Source organism: Octopus bimaculoides, chromosome 16 (assembly GCF_046866305.1).
Source record: "Octopus bimaculoides isolate indiv1 chromosome 16, ASM4686630v1, whole genome shotgun sequence".
In the NCBI taxonomy this organism is placed as follows: domain Eukaryota; kingdom Metazoa; phylum Mollusca; class Cephalopoda; order Octopoda; family Octopodidae; genus Octopus; species Octopus bimaculoides.
In genome coordinates, this window is record NC_142943.1 from 48,107,756 (window position 1) to 48,135,617 (window position 27,862).

The 27,862-nt window shown below is 34.2% G+C and overlaps 1 protein-coding gene across 1 annotated transcript; it reads left to right on the top strand.

Annotated features, from left to right (window-relative positions):
• Nucleotides 1-127: 127 nt before the first annotated feature.
• Nucleotides 128-27,862, top strand: LOC106872678 (dnaJ homolog subfamily A member 2). Its single transcript, XM_014919753.3, has 10 exons — nucleotides 128-304; nucleotides 16,855-16,914; nucleotides 18,186-18,288; nucleotides 18,894-19,002; nucleotides 21,067-21,147; nucleotides 22,184-22,317; nucleotides 22,937-23,079; nucleotides 23,169-23,367; nucleotides 24,717-24,844; nucleotides 25,637-27,862. The coding sequence occupies exons 1-10, from the start codon at nucleotides 236-238 to the stop codon at nucleotides 25,823-25,825; spliced, it is 1,215 nt and encodes a 404-aa protein (XP_014775239.1). The 5' UTR covers nucleotides 128-235; the 3' UTR covers nucleotides 25,826-27,862.

A 27,862-nucleotide genomic window follows, 5' to 3' on the forward strand; every position in this document is an offset into this window, starting at 1 on the left:
TCGAGGTGGTACCCCAGAAGTGAACGAAGAAAATGAACGGCTGCCGCACATTTGTCGCTCGTGTTCAGCAAGGTTTGCCAAAGCTAGTTGTACGGCAGACGTCGATTGGTTGGTGAATGGTGACGTCAGTTACCTTCGAGCAAGACGGAAGTGTGTCTGTTCTGTCCGTGACTGAAGTGTCTTTTAAGCCACAGCACCGAGAGAAGACTAGCAAATTAGGACTCTGCTGCGAGAAATGGAAGATTTAAACTTGTATAACGTTTTGGGAGTAACAAAAAATGCTTCCAGTAGTGAAATCAAAAAGGTACGTTGTTTTCCAAAATCTAGTTTAAATCTGCGTGAGTAGAAGAAAATGTTATGTAATGGATTATATTTTTACACACGCACATCCACATATTTCTTTTTATTATTTAACAGAAACAACAGAGTCACTCAAGGGCCCAGAGTTTTGTGCCTTATCACTTACAAAACCTGTACATATCTAGATGTGTGTGTATATATATATATATATATATATATATACACATATATATATATATATATATATATATGGTGTTTTGTATAATAGTATTTAAGTGGTACCGTTAAGGGACCTCTGTATTTAAGTAATACCAAAAAATTTGTACTTGGAAAATTATAAACCATTATAGAAGTGAATAAAGAAAATGTTTTTTGGGGTTTTTTTTTTTCTGATAAAAATATGGTTAGGGCAGAAGAAAGGACCGGAGAGATGGAGAGGGGTGTCGAGGAATATTCCTCTTTCTGTTTCATGTACTTTTAATTTATCAGTTTCAAACATGTCTTAGATCTATTTTATGATTTATGAAGTTGAAATGTTCTTATTTTGTTTTACCCCCCCCCCCAATTAATAAGTTCGTATATACATGATTTCTCGATCATGATAAGAGTTATAATAATGATTCCTTTTATATTAACCATCCGCTTTTGGAGACCCTATGCCTCTATTAAAAATGAATATTAGCCGTTTAAAGTTGACACCATTATGACTTGGCAATCTGTTTCGGTTTTTACGTCCTCGCATACACACATTTTTTGTACACCTTTGGATATGTAAACCGGAGAAAGACTACTTAGTACATGTATTAGACTAGTCTATTTATTGGGAAAAAAAATTGTTATTTATGATATATCTGACTGCCCCTTCTACAGAAATCAATCATAATATAATAAATATTCGGTAGTTTTTTATTAAATTCGGCAATGAAATGAAACTGGGAGAATGTTTGTTTTTTTTAATTTTGGAAATGGTTTATTTCGAAATTGTTGTTTATATCTAGAGAGAGAAGAAATGGTTGGTTCTCCTGAAAGACAGACATGCGGCGGTGAGAATTACGGACGACAGTATTTAACATCGATGAGCTTGACTGAAAGGAATTATGTGTGGTACCGGATATTTGTATCAATTACGATTAACATTGAAAGTATAATTGTATTATCTAGCATCGTTGGTATTAATTTATAAATCAGCGATATATTGTAATGAATCAATACGTTTGGCGTGAATCGCCACCACACATGTTGAGATGGAAAAGCTATCAAGCTTTTGTTTTGTGTATTCGGGGTATTGTCAAAGAATCAGGCAAGGTTATATATATTTTGGATCTCATGTTCCACTGCATCGCCTTTGAAGAACATAGGTGCTGGTAGGTTTCGGCTCGATTGCAAACAATATGTTATGGAGCTTTTCGGCGTCGCTTTCTTGTCCAGGTTGGTGGAGGGAGAATGTGTCAATCGTAGGGATAGACGAGTCGAAAGTTATTCATTCACTACAAACACCACCGTGGTCCTTATCAAGAGGGCCACCAGGTTCTTGGAATGGTAGATGCCCTTAAGAGTGTACTTGTGCCTATCTCTGATCGAAATATTGCGACTTTGTTGCCAATAATTACTAACCAGGTGTTGTCAGGTACCCGTGTATAATACACACACACACACATATATATATATATATATATATATATATAACTTGAATACTAGCTTACCTATCAGCGATTACAAATCATGATATTGTAATGACTGTCATTATTTCATAGACCCAAGACATCGATTTACCAATACATAAGGGATAAGACACTTGAGACATTCTTTTTCATACCTACTTGCAGGAATTTACTTAGCGACAATCACACTCAAAAATGTTTTTATGCGATTTGTTTAATGCTTTCAACAGCAACTATCCCGTTAATTTTTATATGTTAGTTTATTATTCGACAAATTATAATAAAATCAAGAGAATTTCAGCACCCCCCCCAAAAAAAAACATTACAGTTACCATTTTATTATTACATCAGGTTTGTATGATTTTTATGTCATTTCAAAGAAAACAATTCTTTCAGTTTTGTTTCAATGCCGAATTTCTGTCATTAGCTGATCTCTGCCCACTTCAGTTATTTCACTTAACTGAATCAAAAAAACGAAACTTCGCTTAGGCATGCTGAAAAAGAAAAGTAAAAATAATAGGTGAAGAAAAAACCCTGAGTAGATCATTAAGCTTAAATTTGTAATCTATCCGTTAGTAACTATTAAACTGAACTTATAACGCTGGTAACAACTTCATTTGTAATATCTCAACAATTCAAAAAATAAGAAGTGGAAAATTTGTAATGAAATTTGATTATGCTGTCTTCCCATGATATATCCACTACCCCTGCTTATTGTATGACAATCATTTGGGAGTAGAGAAAAATGAAACTCCATTTACAACTAGCCAGCTTTCAACATAGTTAGCACTCTATCACATAGATACAGGTCTGATTTAGTTTGTCACTTCAATACCTAAACGTCGTCACTTTTTCCTCTAACTTGGACCATTGATCCTTTATAGAAATATACATATATATATTTTTATTTCCGTATATAATATATTGGTGTGTATTTTAAATTTGTGATCGTAATATATTTGGTGTTCTTTAACCTTCAACATAAATGTCTTTTCTCTCGGCAAATGGCTGCTCTTATTACACACACCTCTTGAAAGACAGAGAGAAATAGAAAGATTGCAGTTTAATAATTTAGATTGATTTAATTATTCATTCTACTTTTTTTCCGATATCCGTTTTAATCCTGCTTATAGCAAATGATCCTTAGCATTCTTGGGAGTAATGTTGAAAATTTCTCACCAGATTCTTAAAATTTTTCGCTGGTATAATTATATCTGATAGAATTTGTAAGAACTTAAATGAATTTAATTCAGACAATAAACCATATATATAAACGTATAAAAAGAACACGACACGACGATATTAATAGTATGTTTTAAAATCCTCTTCTATGATATACTATTTAAATGATTTTCTTTGTTAAGGTTAATTCATTGATGGCTTTTTAGTTTTGTTGCCGGCCATTGTTACCGTGTTTGTTGAAGTCATTTATTTCTATATTTTGTCAAAATACGAGATCTGGTTTATTAAATGTATACAAAATAGAAACTAGTTTTATTGTTCAACTGTAATTTATTACGCCTGCAAGGATTTTTAATTCCTCCTTCCTTTTATATATATATATGTTGGCATTGGTTTTTATTAGAAGCATCTGGAAAGTTAGAAGCGAAACCGCACTGCACTATGGGTAGTTGTAAAAATGGCAGCCTACAGTAACAGTGTTGTGTCTGCTTTTTTCAATATTTTAACACTGAATAATTTATATAACTCTCTTTCACAGAATTATAAAGGCCTTCTTCAGCAAACCTCTTCCACTGGTCTGTAACGGTTGTTCGCTTTTGAACAAATTGAATTTCAGCTAGAGACACATAATGAGATATAAATTTCAACTGTTAGCATGAATTTTGTCATTTTAATGAGAGTGAGAAAGACTGAATAAAAATTACGTAAGATTTAGGCTGGCGAGGACAGTAAGGTCATAGATGGGGTTGTAGTACAAGAAAGAACAGGGGAAAAAATAATTTTAAATGACAAAGCATAGAAAACAAACTAATAGGCTGCGGTATTTGAAAAGAAATTTACACTTTAATTAGGCTTAGCATTAAATCGCTGTTTGTTTATAAGCTATTTTAATCAACAAATACTACATCACTTTTAATCATATGTACCGGTACAGCTTAGTCATGTTAAATACCACCTTGAGTTTCCGGTCGGGTAATATTCAAGATTCAATTTATACAGTAAAAGGCTTAGATTATTTTTGGAAATATACCAGCTCACTGCGACCCGGATATATATACGAATCTCATTCTTCTTGGAAGGGAAATAAAATGAATTAAAACAGTACGAAATCTGTACTTTTCGCGCATATAAAAATGTGAAGATTCTGTTGTAATATTTGGTCGTATGTTTCTCTATCGAATTAAACATTTCAATTCTCTGCTCATGTGATTGACAATTTGGTTGTTCTTCATCAACTTTCTTTTTAAACGGACCGATTCTCTTAGGCCAAAAATTCCTATTTCGCTTTTGTGCGTTTTATTTTCTAATTTTCTTCGAATTAATCAATCTTCCTTGAAAATTAAGTACGTCAACATTTTGTGATAAAAAACACTGTTTTTCAAAATTAAAAAAAAAAATATTAAGACATCACCCACAAGACGTTCCCTTATGGCATAGACAGAGGCTAGGGTGAATGACGTCGTTTACTAATACCGAAAGTATACCAAATTTATTTTCAATGGTTTAGTCAGAAAAGGAAAGATAAACACATGGCCCTTTCGTCTAGTTTCTGAATAATTTAAAGCAAAAATTAACTTTCCCCTGTTCAATTCCAATACGGAATAGTCCCAGCATAAAACTAGACAAATACTCGGATATAAACCGCCTAAGTTCCGGATTCCGATGTTACCTAGCTATCTTAAATGCTCGCAAGTAACACACGACCAACTTTTCACGTTGCTTATCTAAACCAGTGTCAAGTTGTGTCCCTTCGTATCAAATACTTAACTCGGCGAATCGATAGCATAAGGAGGACGGACATGATGATCAACGGAAACTCTTGGTCCCCCACTATGGTTGAGAATGCTTATAGAAAACTTGAAAGATACATATTCTTCATTCTTGTGGATTTTAAAACTTTATTCACGAACATTAAAAATGCTATTTAATCCAAATAAGCAAATGTGAGAAAATACGAAGGAAGATCTTGAACGTCATTTTTCTACATTGTTCTTGTCAAATTTGTTTTAACTGCGTTCAAAATGATGTTACGCAATATGGTAATAACTGAGTTGGAGATGTTGAACTATTGACTTGTCGAAAATTAGTTCAGTACTAATGTTACGACAACTATTGCCCATCTGAGTGACAAAAGAACTTACTTCGCAACTGTGTGTTAGTCGTTTGTAAAAATGATTGCTTCAGTGAAGAAAGTATTCCACCTACGCAAATTTGTCATTTAAGTAAATAACAACCTATGTTCCTTTGTGCAATCCTAGATTTTAACCCCACCTAAATAGATATATATGATTACACACCATGGGACAGTGCCTTCTACCGTATTTTCTGGATTGACCAAATGCTCTATGAGCGGGATTTGGTAAATGAGATTCCATGTGTCCGTGCGTCTTTCTGCGTTGTGTTGAGTTGTGTCCCTTCCTTTCAAAACAAAACTTGTTTTTCAATATTGAAGGGCAAAGTCCATAACTATTGACGAAAAACCAGGAATGTGTTTATAAGCATGCCTGTACACACAAAATTGTACATACATGACTTTGTTTGAATAATGTATGTGTATGTTTGTAACTCTCTCCTCAGTGAGTGTATTTGGGCGTGGTGGTGTAGAAGTTGTTTCCGTGGGATTGTTCTTGTTTTCTTATGTCTCAAAAATGACAAGATTCCATCACCCAAACCACATCTGTTGTTCGCACTACTAATAAATTAAATGCACAATCTTTCTACATTACAGCCGATATCATAACCACTACTTGTATATGAATGTAAATGCCTGTTTAGACCTGCACTCACTTCCGTGAATGTTTTAACGAACGGTGACGTCAGTTCTATGAACTGGCTTGGGTGAGAACGCCGAGTATTTGTTCAAACTGTCTACACCAGTACCTGGTCAGGTATTTGCCTTCGCTACAGAAAACAAACGGTTGCCACGAAAAACAAATGCAGGAGGCGGGGGTCAGAAAGGGGGAATTTCCGACAGCGTACGAGGTTAGCTAAGACGATTGCTGGCGGGGGGGGGGGGGGGAATTATTTAGTACCGAAATCGATCCTGGTGTGAAACTATAAAATTACCAAATGATGCTTTAGCTTATTTCTCTCACCCACGCTGTCATGGAAAACGAACGCATGAATATCTCTCTGTCCAAAATCCATGCACTTGTATTCGTACAGTCGTTTATCTCTTTATATCTATATCTATATATATATATATATATAGATATGCAGGGCAGGGAATCGTCAATTAGTAATAAAATTAATAATTAACAATTTTGGAGAAGCAGGTTACTGTCAATCCCTATATATTTATGATTATATATATATATATATATATATATATATATATATATAATGTGTGTGTGTGTACATCCAGTGGTAGAAGCAATACCAAAGTAGCTATTGGAGCACATTGCACTTAAACTCATGCAAGCATAGAACATAGACGTTAAATGTGTGTGTATATATATGGACAGCTGAAATCTGCAAGTTTTTTTCATTCTCTCTCTGTTTATTTTCTCTTATTCCTTTCTGTTGAAGAGCATAGGCTCGAAACGTAAAGGACTTTCATTTTCCTGAGTGTCAATCTGTTCACACACCTGTTTTTGTCTTTTGTTTTTCAATAAATTTCAACTACACACATATAACTCAGCACAATCCCAACAGTGGATTATCATCATTTAATGCCCATGTTGGATGATCTGACTGCTCTGGAGATTACAGCGTGCTCAAATTTGTGCTTTGGCAAGGCATCCTATGAAATAAAAGGGAGTATTAGTGGTAACAGGAGAACAAGAAGTGTGAGTGAGTAGATTGCAAGAGTGTATGAGAGAGGTTAGAGATAAATAGGGACAAGTAGGTGTGGAAGTATGGTTGTGGGGGAGGTGGGTGAGAGGATGTACAACAAAACGGTACCATTAATGTTACAGTAGACAGGAAGAATGAATGCAGATGGGAGGACAGAGAGGGAGAGATGACATGTGGTCAGTATTTATAGTGAATGGGGCGAGGAGATATGTTTAGTGGTGGATGAGAGAAGAGGGCCAATGTAAAATGTGGGCAGTGAGGACAGTATTAAGAATAAAAGATGAATAACAATCGAAATGATTCCAAGTAATAAGATAAGTGGGGTCAAAGAAAAGTTGGTAAAGTATGCAGGTCGGGATGGTGGGAATACTTTGAGGAAATAAGGCGTGTGATAGGGGCAGTTATGGATTATGCTTCCAGAATCTCAGTTTTGCTGAGGTGGGCAGTTCTTCTTGAGAACTGTTATCACCAATCATCCTAGTCTTTTGTCATCTCTTTATTAAGGTTCAAGGTTCTGAGATCAGCCTTCAGTTTGTGCCATGTTCTCCTGGATCTCCCTATTCTACTAGCTACATCCATCTTTAGTGAATGGCCATCCTCATCCATGTGCATTGCATCCCAATACCAGTTCAGTTGTCTTTCTTGCATAGTACATCTGATTCCTCTTATGAATGCTTTTTCTCTCAACCATTTGTATTTTGTTGCTCATGCACATTTTATTACACATCCAACAGAGCATGTTAACTTCTTCTGTCCAGTTTTCTCAAGGCCCATGCCTCACTATAATGATGCATCACAGTCTTGACATTAGTGTCACACACTCATGCATATCATCCTCCTTCTCCCTGTGATGTCCACTTGTCCATGCTTGCATGAGTTTTCTTCAGCTGGATGTCCTTTCTGTTGCCAACCTTTACCTGCTTCTAAGCAAGCAAGGTAATATTTCATGAAGACCAGAGATGACTTGAATCAAGACACTGCTTGCATGGCGGTAACACTTGCTTACAACTATCACATGGTGTCAAGGCAAAGAGACAGTGACACACACACACACATATTTATGATAAGCTTCTTTGTTTTTGTGTACCAAATCCTCAAGGTTTTTGTTAGCCTGGAGCTATGGAAGAAGACACCCAAGGTACCATGCAGTGGTGCTGAACCTTAAACCATGTGGTTGGGAAGCAAAATTCTTAATACACTGCCATGCCTATGCTGACTTGTGTGTTTGTGTATATATACACACACCCACATGTACATATGATATGCTATTTATTTTTGTCTTTGTGTTGTATATGCACACAACATATTTTACATGTAATGTACTAAATGTATGCATATTTATGGTAATGCAAGGTGTGCCAATGTAATATATAAATCTTGTAATCCTTTACAAAGCTTTTTAATGTTTATAGTCTTTCACAATTCTGTGTCAAGTAATCACTCATGTCAATTCATGGAAAAAATACATTTCCATCCCTCGGTTGATGATAATGGCACTTTATTTCTCTCTCTTCTTTACTCCTGCAGCCAACCCCAACATGTCATCTCTCTCTCTCTACCTCTGTTTTAAAGGGTTTTAGTTGAACAAATTAACCTCAGTACTTACTTATTTTAAACCTCGTACTTATTCTGTTGATCTCTTTTGCCAAACGCCTAAGTTGTGGGATGTAAACAAACCAACACTGGTTGTCAAGTGGTGGTCACACACACGCGCACACACACTTATAACAGGCTTCTTCAAATATCTGTCTGCCAAATTCACTCAGAGGCTTTGTGTGTGTGTGTGTGGTATATATATATATATATATATATATATATATATATATATATATATTCACTCTCTGAGTGGTTGGCGTTAGGAAGGGCATCCAGCTGTAGAAACTCTGCCAAATCAGAAATCAGATTGGAGCCTGGTGTTGCCATCCGGTTTCACCAGTCCTCAGTCAAATCGTCCAACCCATGCTAGCATGGAAAGTGGACGTTAAACGATGATGATGATTATTTGTATGTGTATACATAGATGCATATTTGTGTCATTGTTTGACATCTGCCTTCCATGCTGGTATGGGTAGTGAAGTTGTTCTCGAAATGAAGTCTCCAATGTGTCCTTAATCTTTCAGTAACTAAGTTGCTGCCACTTTCTCTAACACAGAAAAAGTAAAGCTCTGTCATCATTCCATTTTTTTCCTGTTTTCTCATCTTAACCTTAAAGATGGACTTTTGTTTGAAATCTTGGATAGTCTGCTCCCTATGGCGATATTTCATTGTGCATTTTTTGTTGCCTTTTCAGAATAACACAGTTTAGATCACTGGTTTCTATGGATTCTGTTTTGTTTGTATGCAGGCTTGCACTGATGAATCGACAAATAATTGGAAATTGGCCATATCAGTTATTTTGCTGATTAACTGGCTTCAGCTCCTTAGCAGATTAATCAACTTTGATAATCTTGTTTTTTATTATCATTATTGATGGGTGACAGAAATTTAGGGAAACATTTTTAGGACAAAAAAAAAAATAACAAATCTAAGTCAACCTGTTTTATCTAACCCAGTGGTTCTCAACAAAGGGCCACATGATTTTTTGTTAAAATTTGTAATTGTTTATTCTTCTACAATATACAAAATATTTTAACTATTTTTTTAATACAATTCCTAATAATATTTAATTGTAAAAACATAATTGGATTTTTTCATCACTGAATGGCTATGAGGGTTCCGTAGAATAAAACAGGGATCAAATGGGTTCATAGGTAAAAAAAAAATGATTGAGAAACACTGATCTAACCCTATTTCTCAGTGCTTGAAAGTGTTGATCAAGCAACTGGAAAGTACTGGGGATTCCATAACTCTACTCATTGGTAAAAGAGTGTCACTCCTACCTTCTTGTGAAGTTATGTATGGCTGGTTCCCTTTAACGTGGGAACTAGCCATATCCAGCCCAAATATTCTACCTATTTTATGTTCAAACCACTCAGAATCTGGTCTGATAGAGTATTGTTCTAAGAATAAACAATCACATCACTGAAATTTCGAAGCTCTCCTGTTGCAGATCCAGCATACCAACTAGCTTCGTCACGAGTACAAGAGAATGAACAGTTTAAATTTAGATCACTAATAACTATTATGTTTTATTTAACCATACGGAGTGTTGCTGTCTATGCATTTTTAATTACTTAGAATTTTTTCATGGTCACACAAATGATAAAAAAAAAAAATGGTGCTGGGACAGTGCGTGAGATGTATACAAAAGTTTACAGTATGGACTGACAATTCACTGGCAATAGAAAGTACAAACTATGGTAAAATTAGCTTATTATAATATTCTCAAATAGTAACTTCATAAATTGTAATGATGAAATATATGAGATTATATATATTGATAATTGCTGTTTCCCTTATACGTATTACATTATGAATAATTAACAGCTGGTTAATCAGCCAATAAAGAGAAGCTGAATAATCAGTAGTTGGCTGGATTGCTTATTAGGACCTCTATATACATATATGCATGCTTATTTAATATTTCATGTGGCCACTGCTTACATATTTGGTGTTAATCTAACTACTTAAATTTTGGTAAATAAGTTTGATGTTGCTGCTCTCTATTATATTTCTTGTGGTGATGTTGGTTCATCTGGAATTATAGATAATAGGTTATCCAGATGATCTCTGAATACATAGGTAGATTTCAGTTTCTTTGGCAAGATATGAAAAAGTTGTGTGTCTTTGAATCCTTAGTTGCTGCAATATGTCCTGATTTTTGATTAAGAAGGTTGTACCTCTGAGATTTTGGGACTCCAGTTTTGACCAGTTTGAGGATTGGTATCATCTGTGTGTAGAGTACTGCATATCTTTCTTGTCTTCTCTCCAGCGAGTAGGGTTTTAGTGCTCTCAGCCTCTTCCAATACCTTTGCTGTTGCACTGATGCAATCTTTGTGAAGCATCTGCTCTTAAAAAGTCATGCAGCCACTTGTTTTTTCCTTGAGTATGCTGAGATCAACCAGTTTGCAACACACCTTTCAGTAGTCAGTTTTATTGAAGGCCTTTACAAAGTTTAGATGTATCATGCCGGTGATTGAGTAGCTATTTCAGCATCCACTGAAAGTATTGTAGGGGGATGAAAGCCATGCTTCCTGTTAGCATGTCATTTTCTTCTGGCAATTTGTTCCATGACTATGCTGATATGTGAAATCAGAGAGATAGGCCTGTACTTTTTAGCACCTATTCTGCTTCCACTTTTATCAGTTGAGCATATTACACCTTCATTTTTTTGGAGTGAGGAGTAGATTTTCCATTTTCCAGGAGGCTTGTTGATATAATCAGTGGTTATCACCTCTTTATGTAGAGCTGTTGTGTCAAAGAACTGGTATATTTATCTGCATGTGTCTCATTAAGGAGGTGAAAACGCTTTTGAACCACTCAGAGTTTCATTATCAAATTATATACCTGCTCCTTGTTTCATTATCAAATTATATACCTGCTCCTTGTTTCATTAACAAATTATATACCTGCTCCTTGAATAGTGCATTAGCAAGTTTGATTAGATATTTGGCTCATTTTAGTTTTTGTAACATTCCTTAGAAAATGTGGTCTTTAAGTCCATTTGCTATTGGGGTGGTAAAAATCATCTAGGAGTATATTGGTGTGCTGGTCCAGTTTAGTCAGTACCTCTTACTAAAGCTCTCTTCAGACTTATTGTCATGGTTTGGGGTATCTGGTGGATGCTAAGTTGTACATATCACTAAGCTAAGTTGCTTATATGTGACAAACTGTCACATATGTCTTTACAACTGTCTTTACAGATGTATATAGCAACTCCAACTATGATTTGTCTCTTTCCTGTCTATGGAATATGACGTGAATCTCTACATCTGCTATATTTGTTGTTTCTGTCATTGCTATACAAATTGCTTCATTGCATGTGCAAATAGCTCTCGTGTAGGACCTTGGTTGCACAGTTTTGGTGGTCTTGAATAAAATGGTTCCTTGCCTGGGCACTGTCACTGCTACAGTCAAGTCAGCTGCTGTTTTTTTTTAATATTTGTACAATATGTAAAAAAGAAACAAAAAAACTAGCTGCTTGTCTGTCACACTTCATACTATGTCTCTGTACTGTCTTTCATTAAGAACAGATGGTGTGTCAGGTATATTTACTCTGTGTGTGTGAATCAGCTGTTTTACTTATAGATATGTTTTGGTCTGATTATATTAAGAGTGAATTCTTATGTCATCATTTATATATTTAGTTGCATATAGTTGTATTGGTGTATCATCATCATCATGTGGTTGCTTTTTTTGTGGCACTGCACGAGTGAGGTTACCAAGTAAATCACTAGATCCCTCTACTGAGTGGAGGTGTAGTATTGAGGAAGGTGGCTTTGTGCCAGGTAATAAGTTAAAGTATGATAGGTAGGAACAGGTGTTTTGCTGTAGAGGAGAGATATGGTTACCTTACGAGGAAAGAGAAAGGACAGTGGAGATGAGGTGTCAGGTACAAAAAGGCAAATAGAGAATAGGGGCAGAGAATCAGGGATGACTGGATGTGTAGATTTGCCAGTGTGTGAAACGAGTGACAGATAAGTAGACGGGGCAGGGTAGTGGTGAATGAAATGGTTGAAGGTAGAAAACTATAAATGGGTGAGAGTGGGGGAGTAGATAGGTGGCTCATACATAAACGTGGAGGAGGAGGAGAGCAATAGTATAACAAATGGTTCATAGATGAGAAATAGTGAAATGTGGGGTTGAAAGATGCACAGGAAATGCTCAGATAAATAGGGGTTAGATATAGTGAGTAGGGAAACAAAGATGGGGGTGGGGAACATTGATGGCACATATTAGTTGTTCGAGGAGAAAGGGTCATGTAATAGAAGATAAAGTGGTGGGTAAGGGGTGATGTTGAAAGTGCAGGATAGGTGACCTGGGAAGTAGCTCTAAGGAAAGAGATAACTGATTACACAAAATAGGTTGGTCTACTCTCTTTATAATTACAACAGCTGAGGAAACAGTGCTGTAGTTAAGATGAAGGGATGGGTATGATGAAAATAAATTGTAGGGAAAGGCTCGACTTGTACAGAATAAGTGCTGGGGCAAAGGCTTTGATATGCTTTGATAATTTCTTTTTCTTTTTTTTTTTTTTTTTGGCCAAGTTAGACAAATTTTCTCAAGCACAATAATGCATATATATGTGTATATAATGTGTGTGTGATTGTTTTAGTGTCAACTTTCCATGGATGGGTTAGGCAAAATTTGATTTTCTATGGTTGGATGCCCTTACTATTGCTAACCCTTCCGTTTCCAAGTTGGGTAATATTTCCTGTAGTCTTTCAAAACATCAATGGTATAATGGCTGGGCATGTTTCATGGAAGACTGCAAACATACACTGCTTGTATGATGTTGACATTTGTTCACAACCAGCTCATTATCTCGAGATACGGAGACAAAAATACATGCAAACATTCAAACAACACACACATGGCTTCTTTGTTTCTCTCAACCAAATCCACTCACAAGGCTTTGGTTGGCCCAGGGCTGTAGCAGATGTCCTATATTTGTCTTATTGGAAGGAGTGTGTAAGTGTGAGTTATGTTTGTCTTCTTTTGTATGCTTTCCCATGACACGTTTTGTTTGTACTTGTCTGTGTGCATACGTTGGTATAAATGTTGAATGTTTATGATAGCAAAGATTTAGTATGCCTGTGGGGATGAGTAAGAAAGTTGTTATATTTGACTAGAGTTGAAATTTTTACAGAGTATTTATTCTCACAGTTCCTTAGTAAATTTGAAATGTCCTGTAGTTAGATTATCTAATATTCTTCAAGGTTGTGGTTGAGTGGGAAAGAGAGGTGGAGATAATGACTTCGGTTAGTTCCTATGTCTAGCTAAGCAATAGTGGTGTGGAGATACATGGTTGTACATAAGTATGGGTTTGTGTGGGTGTCCTTGTCTTTTCTTTTTTACTGCATGTGTAAAAATGAGTGACTGACTGCCATGAACATGTATTTATGGATAAGTGTGACACTTAAAAGAATTACAGGGCATCTCCCTGAAATTTGACATTATCAACTTCAATCTCAACAGCACCAAACTCATTTTTGTTACTGTCAGTCTGTGTTTATTTCTTTGTCCTCCCCAACATCAATTTCATCATTGCCAACTTAAATGTCATCACAAAGCAAATTTTGTAATGTAAGGTGTGGCAATTTATATTATACAAATCTTGTAATTCTTTACAAAAATTTTTTATGTTTACATTCTTTTACAAATCTGTGACCTGTAATTATTGATGACAATGTCTGCCCCAAAAAAATATTTGATTGAAAATATGGCAAAGTTGGGAGAAAGAAGAGGACTACCAGTAAAAGTGTACGCGCACACACACACACACACACCACACACACACACACACACACACACACACACACACACACACACACACACACACACACACATTCTCTCTCTTTCTCTCTCCCTCTCTCTCTTTCTCTCTCTCTCTTTCTCTCTCCCTCTCTCTCTCTCCCTCTCTCTCTCTCTCTCTCTCTCTCTCTCCTGTATGATTAAGAAGTTAGGTTCTTAACCATATGGTTTTAGGTTTGAGGCCCCTTGGGCTAGTGTCTCCTATTGTAGCTGTGGAGCAACCAATGCCTTGTGAGAGAATTTGGTAGACCGAAACTGAAAAAAGCCTATGTGTGTGTGTGTGCCTGTTTAGAATCCAATTCTGAACTATAGATTATGATGGTTGTCAGACCACTAAAGAGATCTTTTTTTTGCGATCATGTAGAAGTAGTTGAGTTGACAACCAATCTAAGATTTCTTACAGAAGGTCGTTCTGATGAGAGTTTGCTAATTACCTTCTTGATGTAGGAAATGATAACATTTCTGTTGAACAAAGTTTAGGTGAATTTAAAATCAGACCACCCAATGACCCTTGCTATGTGATTTTGTATATGCTGACCTCAAAAATAACTTCCACAAATCCTTTGTGGCTTGCAAATAAAACCATCGTTACTCCAATAAATGAAGTAGCGCAATTTGTGAATGATTTTCTGTTGACCAGGATCCCTGGTGAGCTAAAAATATACAGAAGATCAGATACAGTTGATAATGAAACTCTGTACCCAATCTAGTTTGTCAACAAACTTACACCATCAGGGTTTCCACCACAAATTCTCAAACTGAAGAAAAAAAATGAAGCATAATACTTTTGAGAAATTTAAATGCTACTAATGGACATGGCAATGGCACACACCACATCATTGTCAGTTTATATGATAATGTTATTGAGACTGAAGTTGCTTCTGGTCCTTATGCAGGATCAACTCTGCTAATCCCAAGGATACCACATGTATCTCAAGAAATGGAATTTACAATTACATGCAAACAATTTCCTATCAAGCTAGCTTTTGCCTTGACATGCAACAAGGCACCAGAATAGACTTTTGAACAAATTGGAATATACCTTCCAACACAATTCTTCTCACGTGGTCAGCTGTATGTTGCATTATCTAGAGTACGAAAGAAGGCTAATGTAAAAATATTGGTTTAGAGAAATGGAAGCAGTATGGAACAACTGACAATTGTTCCTACAAGGAGATACTACTTTAAAGCAAAATATACTTTTTAGCAAGTTTCAGTAAATAGAATCAACACAAATTATATGTAAAGTAACATATATTTGTGTGGGATTAAATTGTTTTGGCATATTTCAACACATGCCAAATGAATGATATCATTATATTAGATCATTTTAAATTTGGGTATATTTGAAAGAGTAAGGAAACATCATTCCCATGTGTTCTCACAGCACCAGATTTTTTTTGTGTGTGTGTGTATCTCTAACCATCTATCTGTCTCCATCCACACCTATGTAAGTTCTACCAATTCTTAATGACAAATATATACATAACAGATTGACTCTTTAAAAAAGTGAGAGATTATGACTGGTAAAATAATGAAAGCAATATTTACTAAGCAAGTGAACACTATTATACAAAGAAATAATTAGACATAAAATATAAAAATTATTAGAATTGGGATTCAAATGTGGAAATACTATCAAATGGCTAACAGAAAACCACCTGGAGGGCGGTCTTTCTGCTTGTATGTATAATGTGTATAGTAGGTTTGTTCTCACACACACACACACACACACACACACACACACACACACACACACACAGGTGCAAGTACCCAAGTGCTGCACTAATCACTATGCTCAGTCCTTCCAAGAATATTGCCTCTCTGGTATTCCCTTGCAACAGTTCAAGATGATGACAATAGCAGCATCTATTCACTGATCTATGAAGGTCTGCCTCCTGGCGTGTAATAGAAAAAGTGTGTGTCTTATAAAAGTTTTCTTACATCAGTGTATCAAATAGTTTATAGTTTGTTTGGAACAGTAAAGTTCCTAAATTTATTTTTATCAGCATTTCTCAGTGTTGTCTTCAAGATGGGAATGGTTTTAAAAGTAGGAACAAAAACATCTGTGAAATTACTTAGTAAAAATATTTTGTATTAAGGTTTGTAAATTTTTCTCATATTTCCAGAAAGTTTATTACCTTGAGGTAAAATTGAATTGCGAGCAATGAGATTTAAATAGCAATATGACCATATTAATTTTCAGATAAGATTTAAGTTAAAATAATGATTATTCCAATGCAGTCATGGGCAAACTGCAGCCAGGAGTACTTTCTGAATGGCATGTCTAATGAAAGATCTTGAATTTTTTTAGTTGTGCAACTTCACTGATGAAGAGCCATGATCAAAAAAAAAAAAAAAATCATTCAAACAACTAATTTAGAATTAGAAGTCGTCAACATTCACTGCATCAATCTTCACCACTCATTACTCTTCATTTCTCTATATTAATTTAATGATTGATTTCCATAACCTATAATTGGCATTTTTATTCTATCTTCAGGCTTTTAACAAGTTAGCAAAGGAATATCACCCTGATAAAAATCCAAATGCCGGAGACAAGGTAAATATTTCCTTCAGTTTTAATAATCAAATCCTGTTTTTGAATAGTAATTATTAAACGTAATTCAAATTTAATTTATCCTTGAAAAAATATTGTTATCTTACATTTGCTCTGCATGTGGAGATGGATTGAACAGAATGATAAAAATAGAATTCAGTCAAAGTGGGGGAGGTCATCGATTCTGACCTGCTATGGCTGTAGTGAAGTAGCTTACTGCTACACAAGGATGAAAATCAAAACTGATTGTAGCAGAATTTCTTTGTAATTTTAAGATATTAATACTATAAAGTATGAACAGGAGTGATCTTGTTTAATTGGGTACTTAAAACATGTCTTTTAATCATGCTATGGCCGACATCCACTTCCATATATATTTTAAATAATGAATGTAAAACTTAGATTAACAAAGCCATTGTATGATTAACTCTTTAGCATTTAGACTGGCCATATCCAAAACTTGCACCTGTTTTATGTTAAAACTGGTAAGGTCTGACCTCTAACACATACCCTACAATGTCATTGTAAAAATGTCATCAGAATCTTGAAACAATGATTAATGCATGATGATTAATTCAAAACAATCTGAATGAATAAGAACATATGTGACAGAGTAATCTGAATTATAATGGGTTGGCTTTGATTTTCTTTGTGTCATGGCTTTTACTTTTGTTTACCATGTTTCTCTTAAAATACACTGCTTTCATTTCAATTAGTATTGAAAATAACAGTTTAGTAAAATAATGTCATTATTAAAACTGTTGATTGCAACATAATTAGTGTGAAATTTTGATGGATGGTTTTAATTTTGATCACTTGAAAACCCGAATAAAATGGGTTAGTATCAAAGGGATTAAAAATGAGCTCTATAAAATATTTTCATTGGCTGTGAAGCTTCAAATCCATATTCAGTAGACACTGCTTATTAATCTTTTAATGCTGGTACCACTCTTAGGAAGTAGAGAGATGTTATCATTTCTGAATATTATTTGGGTGGGGGGTGGGGGTGAGTTTCAAATGGAATTTCTTACAGCTTTTCAATGTAGTTGCAAGTTGCATTTTTTTTTTCTCTTTTCTCTTTGCAAATTCTCTAGTATCTTTATAATTTTAGGGTTACATGTCTACAATAAGCAAGTTAACTGTTGAACTGTTAAGTATACATTGAAGTTAAACTTAAGAATGCCCAAGTTTACCAGAAGCAACAGTAATTTAGTATCCAAAACCATTACAATTTATTTTTGATGTTAACTTGAATTTTTTTTCCATTCTGTCAGTTCAAAGAAATCAATTATGCCCATGAAGTTCTTTCCAACCCTGAAAAAAGAAGAATTTATGATCATTATGGTATCCAAGGCTTACAAGAAGGCGTTGGTTCAGGTATTAATAGAAATTATTATTATTATGTTGTTGTTGTAGCAAGGTGGTGGGTTGGCAGACTTGTTAGCATGCTGGGCTAAATTCTTAGTGGTATTTCGCCTGTTGCTATGTTCCAAATGCAAAATCCACCGAAGTTAACTTTGCCTTTCACCCTTTCAGGGTCAGTAAATTAAGTACCAGCGAAACACTGGAGTTGATGCAGTCAACATAAAATAACTGCCCTTGTGGCAAAATTTGAAACTATCAGTTTTTTATTTCTTTTTGCAAAAATCAAGTTTTTAACACATTTTATGTTTACCTTTTGGTGGTTTTTATGTTTGTTTTTGTTTTTCTTTTGTCCTTTTTGTAACTTTAGATATAAAATGCTAGGGATTGTGTGTGTTTTGAAAGGCAAAAATTGCATTTGAAGAGGAAACATAAAGAGACAAGATGTGTTAGTGTGTATCTTTACTCCACCAGTTTTTATAGAATGGTTACACTTAATTGATTACCTAAAAAATTGATTTGATAAAATTTTGATATTTCTGTTGTGGAATTTCATGCTATTTAACATTTTGTATTGAAATAATTGACATATTTTCTATATATTTTTTTCTTTATTGTAGGATCATTTCCATTTAGGGATATGTTTGGGGGTATTTTTGACATGGGTTTTATGGGTAGTCATCATCGACATAGTCGTCATCGAGGAGAAGATGCTTTTCACAAATTAAGGTAAATTATAAGCCTTATTTTTTGTCATGTTTTTTTTTTAAAGTAAAATATTGTACATTTTCAGTAAGTTTCAAAGCTAAAAATGTCTTTTGTAGAGTTCTCATTGAAGCAAGTAATTAACTATCAATGAGGATATAAAATTGTTTGTAATCTTCACATTCATTCAACTAAATCCAACATGCACCCTTGCAGACACCATACTCACACACGACTCATACCATTCTGTCTTGTGATGTTACAGTATAGAAAAGTATAAGTGCTGATTGCTTCCAAATTATTACTCAACATGAAAATAGAGGGCTAATAACAGAGAATAGCTGGGCATTTCTAAAGGACAACTTACTGTCATGAAGTGGGCAAATAGCTGCAAAGATTAAACCCGTGGTTATTAAGGCACTAAGGCAAGGAAAACTGCAAGATGGATCTACATTGCACTTTGTACTTGCTACAAGTTTATGGCTGTCAATCTGGTGAGCAACAAAATTTCATAACCAAGAACAATCAGCTCAAATTTATTTGTTGAAGGTATCTGACAGTACCATGCTCAGTGTAGTGGGCGCTGAAAACTTGGGTATGGAAGAATGGCTGTATAATACAGTTCAGCTCATGAATTAAGGTACTGTAAATGCAGATCATTTGAGTTAACCGAGGAATTTAGCATCCAAGTGGTCCTCTACCCAAGATCTATATTTCAGGTAATGTTTGATAATTAATTAACATTCAAAACATTTGCTCATAATCTGATTTTGGTAGAATTGCTCCAAGTTAAAACCTTGAAGATAGTAGTATAACTTTACTATTCGGGAAGCAAATAGTAGAAACTCTGTTATATGTTTAAGATACGATGCTTACTTATTTAGTTACTGTAGGATCGCTGGCAAATTTTCAGAACATTAGATCTACATTGGTAGTTGGTTGCAGAGGTTTTCAATAAATGATTAGAGACTTCCTGTGTGTTACTGGAAGTTATATACAAGTTGTGGTATTTAATTGATGTATAGAATTAGTTTAGTAATTGGTTTGTAGTGGCGAGAACAGAATTGTTTCCTCTGCTGGAGACAAGTTTTTTTTTTTGTACAAAAGACTGATTATCAAGTGTGCATATGTTGTTTTGTTTAACTCCTGTTCTGATAAAAGGCTATTCAGCTGTTGCCATCAGTCGTCTTCCTTTCAAGTATGAAGGTGTGATTTGAGGGAAATTTGGTTTTATTTCCATCAGATTGACTGAACCACTGAGAGACTCCCTCAGTGAATCATGAAGTGATCATTGAAGATCTACAAATGGCTGGATTAAAATAAGCTTTGTGTTGTTTGTTTTGTAGTAATATATCACTGAGGAGAAGCAGTCATGCTTTTATGAAATTAAAATGAATGGCACATGCTGATAAAAGTTGTGTGATATAAAGGTGTAAGTGAAATAAGTGATGAGCTAAAATCTGGGTTTCATGGGAGAGATTATATAATTATAGACAGGTTTGCGCTTAAAAAAAAACCCCATTCTACCCATGCTATCATGGAACCATACACTTATAAGTCTGTTATTTCTATTAACATATGCTGCCTTTGTTTCAATTAATTTTTAAAATAATGAATTTAGTAAAATAACTTTTCTAAGGGGCCTGAAAACAATTAGCATAAAATTTTGATGGAAGATGATAATTTAGACCATTTTAAAACAGTAAGTTTATCATAGAACCTGGGGTGGTCTTGGGTGGGTTGGTATCAGAAGGGCTAAAATGTTTAATCTCAGTGGAATTGCTTCTGACTTTTGTGCATGTAGGCAAGGAACATAACTCTACGGATTCTAGTTTCTGAAAACGTCTGTAAAGTAGCTTGCCTGTCCTAGTAGTAAAATTACTAAAATGGATAATTTGGTAATATACACCTCACACCTTCAGTTATTTATTTAACTACAAAATGAATAGTGTATAATAGATCAGATGAAATAAATTGCTTCGATTTTTGATAATAGTAAAAATAGAGATGTATGGCTTCATATTGCTTACACACTTTCATTCTTGATTTGATTTGTAATAATTCAGTATTGATATATTTTACTTTCAGAGTAAACTTAGAAGATTTTTACAATGGTAAAACTTCTAAACTGCAATTATCTAGAACTGTCGTTTGTAAAAAATGTCAAGGGTGAGTATAAAGCACCATTTCATCTTGTAAATGTTTTGTATTTTGTTCTTTTTATTTATTCTGGTTGAGCAAACAACTACGTCCTAAAACTGCTCAATATTTGAACATTGAATAGTTGTCAAAATGAGCTCTCACTTTTCCAGGCCACATAATGTGCATCAGATTTACAAACCCCCCCACCCCCCACCCCCGATTGGATAGAATTCGGTCCTTCATCACCAGTTCTTTCTGGTGTATTCTGATCACTTCAAATATCTTCGCTGATTTCTTTCCACTACAGTTTTTGCTTGTGCGTTTTAATAATGCATGAGGTTTTGGCTGGGTGTTCCTTCTATTGCCATCTGTGCAATACTTTCCTTAGGTTTTAAGTTGCCCTGTTGGCATAAAGAACAAAATACAGCTACCTAAAATAGGACATTTGATTTAAGTTTTCCTTGACATAAATATTTTAACTTAACATTATGGTCAATAATTTAATATGGCATTCTTAATTTACTTCTCTTGTCTTCTACTATCAAGCTAATGGCACTTTTACTGCACAACAATTGTTCTCTATATTAGTAAGATCGTACCCTGTGTAGACAGATCATTTTTTTATTTAAAAAAATTTTTTTATATCTATGTTACATTGTCTCCAGACGTCTTTGTATGGTAGGCTGTGAGAAAAACCATTTGTCGGCACTGTGATGGCTCACTCCAATTTGTATTATTTTTTGTCATTAATTTTTAATTAAACTTTATCTTAAGCTCAAATGACACCATCCATACTGCAAATAAGCAATCCAAATAGTCTGTATATAGTCTGTTACAATCCTGATTGCTAAATTTTCTAGGGAGCTTTTGATTTCTCCATGTTTTACATGTGTAATATTGATATAAAACATAAACAAAAACTTGTATTTTTAGTGTTTTTCTATTGTTTGTAGAAATATAATTTAAAATCTCTATATAACATTAAGTTTATTTTTATATAATTTTCGGTTATAATTAATTTTTAAGCATTGTTGTTTCTCTTCATTGTTTTGTCCTTTTTCAGAATTGGAGGTAAACCTGGTTCAGTAATGACTTGTCGTGGTTGCCATGGCAGGCGAATTAAGAAAAGTATGCGCCAGCTAGGACCTGGTATGGTACAAGAAATACAGAGTACTTGTTCAGAATGTAATGGTGAAGGTTAGTTTTATTTCTTTAAAAATTAATCCTATCAAAGCCATGGATGCACCTAAGTGTCTCTTAGCTATAGCTATTGAAATTCCATTGATGCAGATATGTGTTGATCACAGCCATAAAATCTCAGAGGCTCTAGCATGCGTCTTTTAACTGTCCATTGATGTTTGATTAGTTGTTATCCATGTAGCCTAGCAACAACCTCCAGTATGAGTCTGGGGCGGGGGGGAATCTCTGCTGTTTGCTATCAACTGTCTTCTGCAGGTATGGATGGTATTAATATTTCTGACACAGATAAGGGAGCTAGCTGGCAGAATTGTTAGCATGTTGGGTGAAATGCTTAGTGGTATTTTGTCTTTGTTCTGAGTTCTAATTCCACCAAAGTCAACTTTGTTTATCATCTTTTCAGGGTCTATAAAATAAAGTAGCATTTGAGCACTGGGGCTGATGTTATCAAATTGCCCCTCCTTCTGAACTTGCTGGCCTTGTGCCAAAATTTGAAACCAATATTTCTAACAGTTTTTAATTCTTAAAAGTACTTAATAAAAAAAAAATTTTTAATTCTTTTCTTTAGTTCTGACTTTTGTACTTAATGCTCAAATCTTTTATTCTGCACATTTTTCAGGAAATTACATTAATGAGAAAGATAGGTGTAAAGAATGCTCAGGACGCAAAGTGGTCAACGAAGACAAGATTTTAGAAGTGCATATAGACAAAGGCATGAAAGACGGCCAGAAAGTCTGGTTTAGGGGAGAAGGAGACCAATTAGTAAGTACTTTGCAGTTATTGAAAACTTCATATTCTTCACTCTTTTTGAAACCTGCTTAGTATTTTTCCTTTACTTTTCTATCTTTCAGCCCAACATTGAACCAGGTGATGTCATAATTATTTTGACTCAAGGTGAACATAAACAGTTTTCTAGAGATGGAGAAAACCTTTTGTACAAACATACTTTGGGTTTAACTGAGGCCCTCTGTGGTTTTGAATTTGTATTGACTCATCTTGACAAACGAGAATTAATTATTAAGAATGCTCCAGGAGATATTATTCAACCAGGTTAGTATCCTTCATTAAAATTTTACTCAAGAAATTATTATTTATTAGTTATTTAACTTGTTATCGGATGTTAGTTTTATATCATCATCATCGCTTAACATCCTCTTTTCCATGCCTGTCACCAACCCTCACCTATTTCCAAGTAGGGCAGTATTTCTCCATGCTCAGAAATGTCTTGGTAGATTGGAAACCAGACACTACTTGCATGATGGTGACATGCTTACAACTGTCATGTGTCACCAAGGCAAGGAGACAGTAACACACACACACACACACTGGGTTTCTTTGAGTTTCTGTCTGCCAAATCTCCTCACAAGGCTTTGGTCTGCTGAGGGCTATAGAAGACACTTTACCCAAGGTGTCATGCAGTGGAACTGAACCTGAAACCACACAGCCTGCACCTATATATAAAATTGCTATAGGCATATTATGGTGGGGCTAGTTTCATGTTAACAACTGCAACCTGGAAGATGTGGCTCCCTTGCTTTCATTATTTCGATCAGTGATATCATTAATTCATATAATTAAATGCACAAGGTGCAGGTATAGCTGTTTGGTTAAGGAGTTCACTTGAGAATGACAAGGCTTGAGGTTTATTTCTACAATGTGACACTGCAAGCTGGTGGGGGTCCACTTTGGCCTGTGAGTGAATTGACAGACAGAAACTGTTGTTTGTGTTTTCCTTTTGTTTTTACATTTGTTTCTGATTAAAAACAGTTACCTTTCACCTGCAAATGGTGTCACTGTTTGCAATGTTCCTCAGAAATATGTCTGGCCATTGATCTTTTCATAGTTTGAAGGGCTAAAGGAAATATTGCCTTGCTTGGAGATGTGTGTGCTCTCCATTCATCATTTCTTGTTTACTCTCTCACTGCTTAACTAATTCTGAATATAAAAAATTTAAATTGTAAAGATAATTGAGAATATTCTAGCATGTTATATGTGATTAGATTATTGAACAACCAGTTCTTAAGTGAGGTTTATATGTAAAAATGATCTAGATGATTTAAAAAAAACCTTGGAAATTGCTCACCAAAACACTTTTTCTCCAAGAACTACGAGTAAAGAAATGTGTTCTGCATATTAATGAAAAGTATAGATTATTAAAAGAGGGGGAAAAAAGTCTGCAGAATATTTGCAAATTTAAGGTAGTTCAGTTAGAAAAAAATTTGTGCCTCAAAATAAAGAGTTTCGTTGTCGAGATGTATGACAGTTAAAAAAGTCCAAGTGTAGACTAACAACAATTGACAGTAGAAACGAGATAACTAGAGTGCATTTTGTGTGGTTTTAAAAAAGTAAAATGAATATAAAGCTTATCTTATTCCATGATGTATTTTTCTTAATTGTAGGAACTACCAAGGTTGTGAAAGGAGAAGGAATGCCAATTTATAGAAATCCTTTTGAAAAAGGAGATTTATTCATTACATTCGATGTAGAATTTCCGTCAAATAATTTTCTGGATCCTACAAGAATGATTGTAAGTTGATATTCTAATAGCTTAAAAATGTTGGATTGGTGGGGTTTTTTTTTCCCCCCCCTTAAAGCATAAACTTTGAAAATGTATATCCTTTCTATTGTTTTTGTCCAATTTTAATGTTTTCTTTCTCAAAATTTTATATTGTTGCTAAAAAAGAAATATTCATTTTAAAATTAGATTTGAAGTGGGAATACCATTTTTTATGTAAAATATAAAAAAAAATAGCAATCATTTTCTCCAGTTTATATCACAATTTTGAACTGCTGACCAAGGCAATTGGTTAGTCTGGGGCTAGAGTAGAAGTCACTTGCCAAACGTACTGAACCTGAAACCACATAGCTTCTTAACTACACAGCTAAGCTTGCACCTTTAACTCTAGCATTTAAACTGGCCAGATCCAGCCTCTCACATCTACCCCACAATGTTAATCTAAAAAAAAATATACAGTCACATAATCAAAATCTCAAGATCACAAGCTAAAAGCGGGATAAATTCAAAACAAATATGGATAAATGTTAGATTTGATAGAATCTGAATGCTAAAGGGTTAAATGTGAATTCTTTTTATTTGGGTTTCATTAAAAGCTATTTTAATGAAGGTGGGGGGCATTTGTAACAAGGAATATTGATGAAATGAACAATCAGTTTGTATTAGGGAGAAGATATTGCAGTTATTTTTGTAGCCTTTAAGTTTTTATTTTCTTTCAATTGTAAAATTAATTTTCTAAGAACCCTGTTTACATACTATTTCGTCCTCAATATTAAAAAAAAATTTTTTTTCTTCTTCACAAAGGATTTAGAGAATTTGTTACCCAGCTATACTAAAGTAGATATTCCTATGGAAAGTGATAATGTGGAAGAAGTTACATTGGTTGAGTATGATGCTTCCATGAGAAATGCTTCTCGCAGAAATGAAGTTTATGATGAAGATGATGATGCTCATGGTGGCCGTGGTCCCCAGATGCAGTGTGCACATCAATAATGTATGTGTTATATATGATATGTACTGTATTTTTTTTTTTTACTGTAACTACAAATCATTGTAAATTCCTATATGAACTTATTTGGTTATATATGACTCACTTAACTCTCATTTTCCCAATCCCTCAAGAAAAATGATAAAAGAATGAAACAAAATATTTTTTTTTTTTTTTTTTTTTTAAATAAATCTCAAATAAAAGTTATAGTATTAAAATTCTGACTGACCTTTTTCTTCCCCATTGTATTTCTTTTCATGTTTTGAAGAAACCTTGTTGTAAATTCCAATATTTGATAACTTTTAAATTGTTGTTAGTTAACTAGCTATGAAAGTGTGAATTTATTAACTCTTTACACTTTAGAAACATTAGTAAAACACTACAAAACAAGTTTCTATTTTTAATAATTCTTAACCATTGCTTTAACGTTATATCCAGTGTTAACTCTAGGCTAGACACCTGTACAAAAGCAGGTTAAACATTCCTGTTATATATTTCAGTAAAATCAGAAAATTACACAGAACAAAATACATATACTTTACATTTAGACTGATGGTCCAAAAAGATTCTGAAGTCTCAGTGTCCCATGCATTTTGTCTTTGTCTATCCTTATAGCATGTACTTTCACAATAGACAAACAGAACATCCTATTATATTGTTATTGCAGATTTAATATAGTTACATCAACTTGATTGATTTTTAACTGTGATATTTACTCCATAAGAGCAAGTTATACTAAGCAAATTCATTCCTGTACTTTTCAGATGCAACATTTAACAATGTCCATTGCCCGTTTATGCAAGTAATTTCCATTTCACCACATACTTGGTTAATGATAATCTTGTGTTAGTGACTATTTTTCCAATTAATGTCTACGGACCAACAAAGTTATATGGAATATGGTCCTGCCCATGCCATCATGGCAAACGGATGTTAAATGATGTGAATATTTAACAGAACCTGTTTCAACCTATATATACTGAAATAAATCTGCAGCACTGAGAACCCCTTTGTTGCTCTAAAGAACAAAGCATGCTTACATAGACAGCAGTTTTGCATTTGCATACAATGCGGTGTAAGAAATTATCAGTCCAGTTCTTCTAAAGTTGCCTGGCATACACAAAGCAAGTTCTGAACAGTTGAAACATATGCAACATGTTCTGATTGCCAAGTTGTATTCTGCACAAATATATTAGTAAATAAAATGTGACTTGCGACCAGACTATAATATATCTAGCAAGATACAGGTTCCACTCTGTGCCAAAGTTCTGGTTAAACTGAGCTGATGGGGATGACTCAACTTTAACAACACAAATAGATTTGTGTGTGTCTTGTTTTTCTTTTAATTATAATACCTAAGATTTGGTTTAGAACTGGATATATCAATGGAACTGATACTACTTAAGCTATTATAGACATTTAGAATCCCTAAGTTTTCCCTTTAATACTAGTGAATATATTTCTTCTATTAAATGTTTAGTCATTAACTGCTTAGCAATTTTGCTTTACAAAAAAAAAAAGTCAAATGTTTTGGCAATTTTCTAATTTTATATATTTATCATTTGTAGATTAAGCCTCAATATAAGCATAAATATTAACATTTCATAGTCATTATTATAATTGAAAGACTGCTTATTAAACCATATCTTTATAGGATATTGTCAGCAGTTTGATTTTAACATTTGAATTGTCTGTGAGTGCAAACTGGGTATATTTTTCATTGTTATATTTTAGGATTGTCAATTAAAATCTTGACTGTTTTTGGCTTAATTTTTTTTCTTCTGAATGAAAAGACCAATTTGTGTAATTTATCAAGTTGAATAATATGAATTCAACTTAGGCTTTACACAAAACTGTTCCTGTTGTATATAACCTTTTGTACAGATATGTAACATAGAGGTGCACTCTTTTTTTTTTTGTTAATTACATCACATTCTTGAGAGAAAATTGGTAACTGAGAAGAAAGTTTTCTGTTCCTGCTTGTATAACAAATATTGCTGCTCTTCTCAGTTCAAATAAATCTAAGCTATCTTTCAATCTTT

Coding starts and splice junctions, on each gene's coding strand:
- LOC106872678 (XM_014919753.3), top strand. CDS start 236: ATGGAAGATTTAAACTTGTATAACGTTTTGGGAGTAACAAAAAATGCT. Junction 18,289..18,893: donor ACAAGAAGGCGTTGGTTCAG/GTATTAATAGAA, acceptor TCTTTATTGTAG/GATCATTTCCATTTAGGGAT. Junction 24,845..25,636: donor TGGATCCTACAAGAATGATT/GTAAGTTGATAT, acceptor TTCTTCACAAAG/GATTTAGAGAATTTGTTACC.